Source organism: Corvus brachyrhynchos, unplaced genomic scaffold, assembly GCF_000691975.1.
Source record: "Corvus brachyrhynchos isolate BGI_N302 unplaced genomic scaffold, ASM69197v1 scaffold26, whole genome shotgun sequence".
In the NCBI taxonomy this organism is placed as follows: Eukaryota; Metazoa; Chordata; class Aves; order Passeriformes; family Corvidae; genus Corvus; species Corvus brachyrhynchos.
In genome coordinates, this window is record NW_008239324.1 from 4,886,993 (window position 1) to 4,895,669 (window position 8,677).

The 8,677-nt window shown below is 54.8% G+C and overlaps 1 protein-coding gene across 1 annotated transcript; it reads left to right on the forward strand.

Annotated features, from left to right (window-relative positions):
* The first annotated feature begins 2,250 nt into the window (after positions 1-2,250).
* LOC103620264 (C-factor) lies at positions 2,251-5,220 on the forward strand. Its single transcript, XM_008638866.2, has 6 exons — positions 2,251-2,256; positions 2,462-2,513; positions 3,223-3,413; positions 3,732-3,890; positions 4,162-4,272; positions 4,940-5,220. Exons 1-6 carry the CDS (start codon positions 2,251-2,253, stop codon positions 5,051-5,053), a joined length of 633 nt encoding a protein of 210 aa, XP_008637088.1. The 3' UTR covers positions 5,054-5,220.
* Positions 5,221-8,677: the final 3,457 nt, after the last annotated feature.

An 8,677-nucleotide genomic window follows, 5' to 3' on the forward strand; every position in this document is an offset into this window, starting at 1 on the left:
TCTGAAAAATCTGGAGGTTCAGAACATGGGGTCTCCAAAAGTGGTGGCCAGTGGAGCTGTGAGATCCCCCTGTCCTTGCCTTCCACTTCGCTAAAATGGGAGAGACTCATATATGTTGCTTCTGCAGGGAATCAAAAAGCCTCCCAGTTCTTCCAACTTTCCTTGCATACAGTTTGTCCTCCTCTGCTTACTGTGTCCACTGATATACTTGCAGGGAGAAACTTGCTCTCTGATAGATCCTGGCTCCAGCTGATTTGTTTGTTGCATCTTCTTGCATGTGTGTACTATTCCATCTCAGAAATAATCCTGACACCAACCCAGGTGTGCCCAGCTCCTGCTGAGGCTGGTGCCCAAGTTGGCTGGATCAAAAGCTAGGGCAGGTCTTTTATTTTTGCCCCATTCTTCCTCCCCACAACTTGCAGGACTCTGGCAGCAATGAGATCAGGGAGTTTTTGCAGGGCTGGACTGGAGCCAGTTTTCCTGCAGGGTGGTCCACATGCAACTCTCCTAGCCAGGGGGTACTTCCCTAAGCCTTCTCTGGCTGTGGTAGGGTGAGGGCAGTGTCTTCAGGGTGCTGCTGAAGTCCATGACCACAGGGCATCGAGAACAGGGTATTGTTCTGCCAGGCTGGTGCCACATCACTTCTCCTGCCCTTTTGTGCCTGGGCCAGGTGTTGGGGTGGGGGAAGCTCCTGCTAGGATGGTATGAGGCTGATGAGGCAGACAGTTGGGAAAAACAGGAGAAGAGAAACATCTGTTGGCCACCACAAACCAATCAATGGATTTTACATCATTTCCTGTGCCCAGGGCTAATGTGGGAAGATTGGGTCTGATGGGGGAGCCCAGAGATAACTGATGGTGAACCACAGCCAGTGCCAGCAGCTCTCCTGCTCCATATTCCTCTCACAATAAACCACCAATTTGTGTTTCTCCTGTGGGCATGTTTGGAAGAGTTTTTTAGTTCTAAAAGCAATCCTTTTGGGCACATTGAACCAGGTGGTTCAGTTTCTGTTGTCTGAAACCTGCCCTAGTTGGAGGCTCAGAGCAAAGAGCTGCTAGGAACTGTGAGGTACTGTCGCGATAGAGGGGAAACCCAGACGCTCAATATGAGTGATCAGCAGGAGTCCGATTTATTGATCGTACCAGAACTCCTTATATACTAACAATAATAGGCTTTATGCATATTCGTAACGGCGCATTCTAAGTGGTTCACGTTGACTAAGCTGATCCTAAAACCCCTCCTTAGTACCCCTTTCGTGGTCAGCAGTTCTGCCTTTTTCCCTGGCCTTCTAACCACAGATGTCCATTGTTTTGCTGCCAAAACCTAACCTTGCTGGCTCTGCAAATAAACCCATAGTTCAGCAGTAAGACTCAATGGTGGTTCAGTTACTGAGCAAGATACATGTAATATTCTGCAACTTCAGTTGTTACATAGGATGTGTGGTGCATTGTCTTATGAGACCTTGCTCAGCTAACTGCAAGGGTCTATGTGCCCGTTCTCATGTAGCCAGCCTCTCAGATCAGTAAGCTGCAAATAATCTGTATATCCCGAATCTATATGTCCCTTTTCACGTAACCAATCCCTCACAAGGTACAAAGTTTCCTTTTTGGAAAGAGCTTCTGAATCTTCCACTGTCTGAGTCGGCACAGGCAGACAACCAGGACAATCTATGGCTAAAACACAAAGAGTAAATTTATTTCTGTTATCTTGATAACGAGGGGATCCCTGAAGCAACACCAGGCAGAGTTACAGGCAGGTACAGAGGTACAGGAGACACAGGTACTGTTATGATCCATGCTAGTGGATCACTGGCTGCTGTTCACGCACGTTTATCACAGGTTATTCACAGCTCTAAGGTCACTTGAATGATTTACAGTCCTCCTTCCCAGTCTTCAGCTTTTAACCCATTCCTCCCAATAGCCACATGTGGTGAAAACAACCACTAAAAATGTGCAAAGTGGTTCATTTCACTTGAGTAGGTGAGATGTAGTGTCCAGAGCAGAGTGGATCTGGGACTGGCCTATTCAGATGTAATTTCCCTAAAGGTCAAATCTGGTGTTGGCACTCACAGCTGTTCCTCCTCCACCTCACTTCCAGCAGCCTCTGGGAAACACTTCTGGCTGTACCCCCAGCCAGTTCATGTAATTTCCTTGGTGAGCTGGTCCTGCACAGTTTGCTCCCATCCTTTGCTGTGGCTCTGGCTGGGCTATGGATGACCCTTTGGGAGAGTGACCACAGCATCTTGCCGTCATGGCCGTGCCATGCTCTGAGCACATGCACATTGCTTTGTGGAGCCTGGGAGAAGCCTGAGAACCAAGGCAGGTCCCCAGCCCAGCTGTTCACAAGCACTGAGTAACACCTGGAAGATATTTCCCTCAGGGTGGGCTATTGCTGGCACCCCAGGATGATGCTTGGCATCACCTCTGCCTAGTGCTGATTGTTTCCATGTCTCTTTTTGTAGGAGCTGAGAGATCTGGCATCCAAACACCCAAATCTGGTTCTTGTAAAGCTGGGTACGTGCGCTCTGCCTCTGAGCTGGTAAATTTGTGACTGCCAGCCATGCCTGCCCCATTTCTCCTTCCCTCCCTCCCTGCCTTCAGGCTGTGCATGGGGATCCAGTTCTTCAGAGCTGCTTCATGACCTGCTGCAAAAACCCCAGCTTCTCCAGACCTGTTTCAGCCTCACCCCATTCCCTGGAGCCTCCTTGTTCCATGGCCATAGGACCAGGATGTTCTTGAGATCCATCCTGGGCAGCCCCTGGCTCCCCCAGCTGAGAGATCACATCCTTGCTCTGCCTTGATCCCAAGTCCTAGGTGAGACCAGGAGGGCTCTGGGAGGAAGGCAGGTCCTAGCACATTTTCCTTGGGGACTTGTCCCCCCGGAGACTGCCCTGGGTTCTCCAGAAATTGCTCAGACATGGACTTTGGAGGCGGTGGCTGTTGGGGACTGACGCAGCAAGGGGAGTCACAACAGCGCTTTGCCCCTACGGTGGGCTTCTCCTGGTGGGAGCCTTCAGCTGCCGGTGGAGGGGCAGAGGAGGCAGTTTTGGGATGAGTCGGGATGTGCGGGTGCCGCGCTGCGCGGAGCTGGTTTCACAGCACCATCTGGTGCCCGTGAATGGAAGGGCCGCGCGGGTCGGAATGCGCGGATTTCCTCGGCTTCCTCCCCTCCCTCTCCTCCCCTGCCCCGCCGTAGCTCTCAGACTGTTCTCTCCCACTGCAGATGTCGCAAACCCCTCTGCTATCAGGGATGCGGCCAAGGTCGTGGAGGGGAAGCTGAATGGGATGGGGCTGAACCTGCTGATAAACAACGCCGGCATCTACACCCCCACGGCCACGCTGGAGACGGCCAACGCTGAGGACATGCTCAGCACATACAAGACCAATGCAGTGGGGCCAATGCTGATGGCCCAGGTATGGATGAAACTCTAGGAATGAAATTTGGCCCAACTTGAGGGTACCCCAGGCTGTCCATGGTCACGACGGAAAACTTGGAGGGCTTTGCCAAATTTCTTGGGGCTGCGCAAGGGAGGGCTAGGGCTGCTCCTCCAGCCGAAGCCTTCTGCAGCCTCTCTGAATTGTGCAAATCTGATTTGGAGCGGGCAGGGCTACTGCAGCAACACCTGGGCTCCCCTGACATCCTGCTGTTCTTCCTCACCCTCCCTGGGTTGCAGTTGCCGTAAGTGGGGCTGGCTTAAGGCACGGGTGTCCCACTAGGTTGCTTCTCCCCAGGCCTTCCTGCCTCTGCTGAAGAAGGCTGCCCAGGACAGCAAAGAAAAGGGCCTGAGTTGCAGCAAGGCAGCCATCATCAACATCTCCACCATCTTGGGGTCCATCAAGAAAACACCTGATTCCTTCTTCAAGCCCGTCATCTCCTACCGCTGCAGCAAGGTATGGACACTGGTGACCTGCCCCTGCTCCTGAGCTCCATGGGGGTCAGCGCTGCCCTTGCCAGGCTGGGTCTCAGGGAAACACCTGGGATCAAGAGATGGAGTGAGTTCCCAAGCTGCCAGGGCACCTGCATGCCTGCCCAGGGGAGACACACACTGTCTCTTGAAGACCTGGTATTGCTTTTTCTCCCTCACCAAGAGGCAGCAATGGGAAGGGAAGCTGGTTCATGGAGCTTTTGCTGCCCATGGCTGATGCTTCCTTCCTCACCCAGGCTGCCCTCAATATGCTGACCATGTGCCAGGCTCTGACCTACAAGGAATCTGGGATCCTCTGTGTGGCACTGCACCCTGGCTGGGTGAAAACAGACATGGGCAGCCAGGAGGTGAGTTCTGGCCTAGCAGGTCAAAGGGGAACCCATGGGTGGGACCCAACCTACAAACCTGCACCGGAGGTGGCTCAGGTGGCCAAGATGGCTCTCTGGAGGGCGGATCCATGTGAAAATGAGCTGCCTCTCAGGCTCCAAATTTCCCATGTCTGTGTTGGGCCCCTGCAGGATATGTGGATACTGGGAAGTAGCATCAGCACATATCAGGCTGCTTGATCAGGGGGGAAAAAGGGGCTTTGGGCAGCCTGGAGGTATGCAGAGAACCTGAATCCAACAGAGCAGGGAGGAAAGGAGCAGCACCATCCCATCATGTGACCCGTTCCTTGAGGAGTTGCAGGTCTGTGAAGTTTCCACTCATCCTGCAGGATCCATGTTTTGAGTGGGAGTGGTCCCTGCAGCACTGGAGTTTTGAGAAGGCTGCACAAAGCATCCCATTTGAAGCAGGGATCTCTTCCTGTTTGGTTAAACCTGGCTGGCTTCCCAGCCCAAGCCACCTCCGTCCAAGCCAGCAGTGCAGATACCCAACCATCTTCCCACATAGTGGACTTGTCCCAGCTCCTGTGGCTCTCTCCTCACTCTGGGTGGAAGGAGCCTTGCTGTCACTGCACATGAGCCAAGTGAGTGCTGCTGGAATGACTGTGGTGTCCTGCTGTGCCCTTCACAGGCTGACCTGACAGTGGACACAAGTGTGCGGGGGCTGTTGTCTGTGCTGACAATCCTTTCCGAGAAACACAGTGGGACTCTGCTCAACTGGGAAGGTAAAGCTATCCCCTGGTGACTGCTCTCTGTCCCTGCAAGGGACTCCACGGTGCCACGGGACTCCCTGACTGCACAGGAGCACCAGGGTGCTCAGCCCTCTGTGGTCTGCAAGGGACCTGCTTGGGACTCCAGGGGGCAGGATGTGATCCCTGCCTTCGCCTTGCTAATAAATGAAGTTAATCAGTACCTGTGCCTTCTCCCAGTTGCAGTGTCCCCACTCAGACTGTCTTGCCCCTGCAAAAAATAGCCTGGCATTAATGGTGGAACTTGATTATCTTGGAGGTGTTTTTCCAACCTAAATGATCGTGTGATCCAAGCAGTCTGCCTGCCTTGTCTTCAGCTGCTCTGAGCTGAAGGGAAGTCCCAAGGGACATGTAACTCACCCAAAGCTCTGCTGTCCTCCTGCTGTCCTGCCTGGCTGCAGAGCATGCCCAGGTCTGCCTGGTCTCTGCCATGCTTCCACCAAGGCATGGTGTATTTGCCACAGATTCCTTGGGATGACTTTGTGCTGGACATGGTGTCTTTGGGAGCAGCCTCCTGGCTGGAATGGGAAGACCAGACACTACAGTCCAGTTCTGCAATCCCAGGCAGACAGCTCTTCCCATAGTGGAGCCCCAACTGGGCATGGTACCCCTGGGTGGGGGAAATCTGGTCTCATGGTGGGTCACAACATGGGAACAGCACTTCTGTAGGATGGGGAAGCTGAGAACATTAATAAGGTGGGCTGGGCAGCCCTGGACTGCATGAATTTTCCCAGGAAGTGGTAACAGCCCCAAAGATACGGATTTTGGGGTGGTGTTGGGATTTCTCAGGAGGGTTTTGTCCCTTCTGGAAAGAGCTTCTCTTAATGAACCATGGCAAAAAGGAGCCAGGACTCCTGTAAAACCAAGCCTGATCTCAGGTGGGCAGAGCAACCTGTCCTGCAGGACAAGCAACCCCCTACTCCTTCCCTCAGAGGCCACCACCTTCTCTTTCTCATCCAGAGGACCAGCTGAAGCATCTGGGTCCCTCTGGGTCTGGCCTCTGCTGGGGTTGTACCTCTTCCTGGAGTGGGGGCTTGCCTGCCACCACCAGTTTTCCTGGGAATCTTGAGGCCGTGCCCCACCTGGCTGTGCCAGAGGAGTTGTTCCAGAGAGTTCCCTATGCCCAGGCTGACATGCTTTTTTCCAAGCCTGTGCTGTGCTTTCCAAGGCCCTCAGGAGCCAGCACTGCCAACAGAGCTGCAGGGAGCTGTTCCCACATGAGCCACCCACGTGCTCCCTGCCAGGGAGACACTGACCTCAGCTTCATCCTCAGGGGAGCTCTGAACCATCTGGGCTCTTCCACCTGATCCAGCCACCTGTTTCCCATGTAAATGCTTGCTCTTTTCTTTCCCAGCTCATATCTGTGGCCAGAGTGGTCAGTGCTCACTTGGGCACCTCCCTATCAGCGCTGTGATGGCAGCAGGAGGAGGGGAATCCCTGGGAAGGAGTGGCTGAAGGACAGGAGTGTGGGGGAAGGGCCCGATCCCGGCCAGTGCATTGCTGTGCTCAGCCCAGTGCTGGCTCGGAGACATGGCCAATCCTCCCCTGAGTGCCCTCCCTGCCCCTTGGCAGAGGTTCTCCTGCCCCAGTTACTCCACACAAGCCAGCTGGAGCCTGGCCAGCCTCGGAGGGGGGGAAGCCCTGGGAAGGAGTGGCTGAAGGACAGGAGTGTGGGTGAAGGGCCTGATCCTGCCAGTGCATTGCTGTGCTCAGCCCAGTGCTGGCTCAGAGACATGGCCAATCCTCCCCTGAGTGCCCTCCCTGCCCCTTGGCAGAGGTTCTCCTGCCCCAGTTACTCCACACAAGCCAGCTGGAGCCTGGCCAGTCTCCACAGGCTGGCTCCATGCCCATCTCTCTCCATGTTTCTCCCTTTCTCCCACACCACATGCTGGATCCTGGAAGATGAGCAATGCCAGAGATCCCACCATGGATTGCTGACAGCTTACAGTCGTCATCCCCCTCGTGGTCATTGCCAGCCCTGTGAGATGTGTGTCACTGCTCCCTTGGGGATATGGCGGGAGACAGGACTGCTGGCAGCTGGGACAAGCTCCATCAGCCTGGGACATCACCTGGGATGTGGTCAGGTCATCCAGGGCATGGGCAGCACTGTGTTCTGAAGGTGGTAGGAGGAGGAGTGGGAAGCTCTGCAGTACTGGACACAGCTGCTGGGGACAAGAACTAACCCCAGGGCACTGCTGGGCATTGAAACACCTGGAGCATCAGCCTGTAGGAATCCCAGTGCAGTGGTCTTCCCGTTGGGTGCGAGGATAGCAGACTAACTGCTGTGCAGAACCAAGTGGAAACGGTCAGTTGATCCCATTTTTCAAGCCAACAAGAGACTGGGGCAGGATGACCCAACTTGGACCTCTCTCTGCAACTGGGATTCACCCCTGGTGAGTGCTTTGCCTTCACAAGTGCAGCCAGCTGCTCTCCAGGAGCCCATCCTTCCACCCTCTGAGACAAGGCTCATCCCAGGCAGGACATGCTGGAGCTGAGCCACCAGGAACTGTGCCACCCATGGTAATTTGGAGGCCAGGGACCCCTGAGAACCTTAAAGTGCTCCAGGGCACGTGTTCTTCAGGAAGCCTCAGCGAGAGGCCAGATGGGCAGGTCTCCCTGCTCAAATGCTTGCCAAGTGGTGTCGGCTTTTTCTTTGCACAAGTTCCGGGTGTTTGTGCTCATGGAGCTGATTATCTTCCCCGTTTCCTCTCCTGCCTGATGTTTCCTGCCTCACTCCTTCCCTCCCTTTGCTGGCTTTGCCCTTTGTGTCAGGCTTATTTCCTGGCTCTGGGAAGTGTCAGACTTCAGCGTCCCCCCTGCCCACTGGGATGGCAGCACACAGCCCTGTGTCCTTTCACTGGGTGCAGTACAGTGCCCCAGGAGACACTTGAAATCCCAGCTCTAGCTGCTCCCTGGGAGCACAGGCAGGTTTGGACAGAGTAAATGTGATTTAGGATCCATCTGCTTTTAGCAGCTGATCCATCTCTGTTCTGAAGGTGGGCACAGGTGCCAGCTGGACCAGCGTTAGTTCCAGCAGTAGGGAAAACTCGACAAACTCGCGGAAGGTCGTGGAAGCATGTCTGGGGACTTCCAAAGACCATGGGTGGGGAAGTTGTCACCCAGAGCAGCTCAGACAGCCTCCCCCAGCCCCTTTGGAGCCACAGTAACATCTGGGGGCAAACATCTCTCTGCTCCAGGGAGCCCAGCAGCTCTCCAGGCTCCAGGGATTGTCCTCAGTGGAGGGAAAAGCCCACATTTCCCAGGGTCTTCCAGCAGCTGCCTTACTCCAGACCAATAGCCACTGGCAAAGACTTGTTGCACCAGGAGCTGGAATCAGGCAGGTCTGTGGGTTGGGGTAGGAGCAGTGAGGACACCAGGAGTCCTGACCTGACTTGCCAGTCCCATTTTGAGCAAGACCCATTTTGAGAGACACCCTCCCACACCCGAGTGGGGTGAATGGCAGCAGGCAGAGCCTCCGTGGAAGGCAAAGGCTGCTACAGGAGGAGAGGGTCAAAAAAAGGAAACGGAACGGAAAAGGGCTGCTCCTGTGACAGCGATGCAGCTGCGGAGGTGGAGCAGCAGGCAGGTCACAAACAGCAGGACACGAGGAAGTGCTGGGA

Coding starts and splice junctions, on each gene's coding strand:
- LOC103620264 (XM_008638866.2), top strand. Junction 2,514..3,222: donor TCTGGTTCTTGTAAAGCTGG/GTACGTGCGCTC, acceptor CTCCCACTGCAG/ATGTCGCAAACCCCTCTGCT. Junction 3,891..4,161: donor TCTCCTACCGCTGCAGCAAG/GTATGGACACTG, acceptor TTCCTCACCCAG/GCTGCCCTCAATATGCTGAC.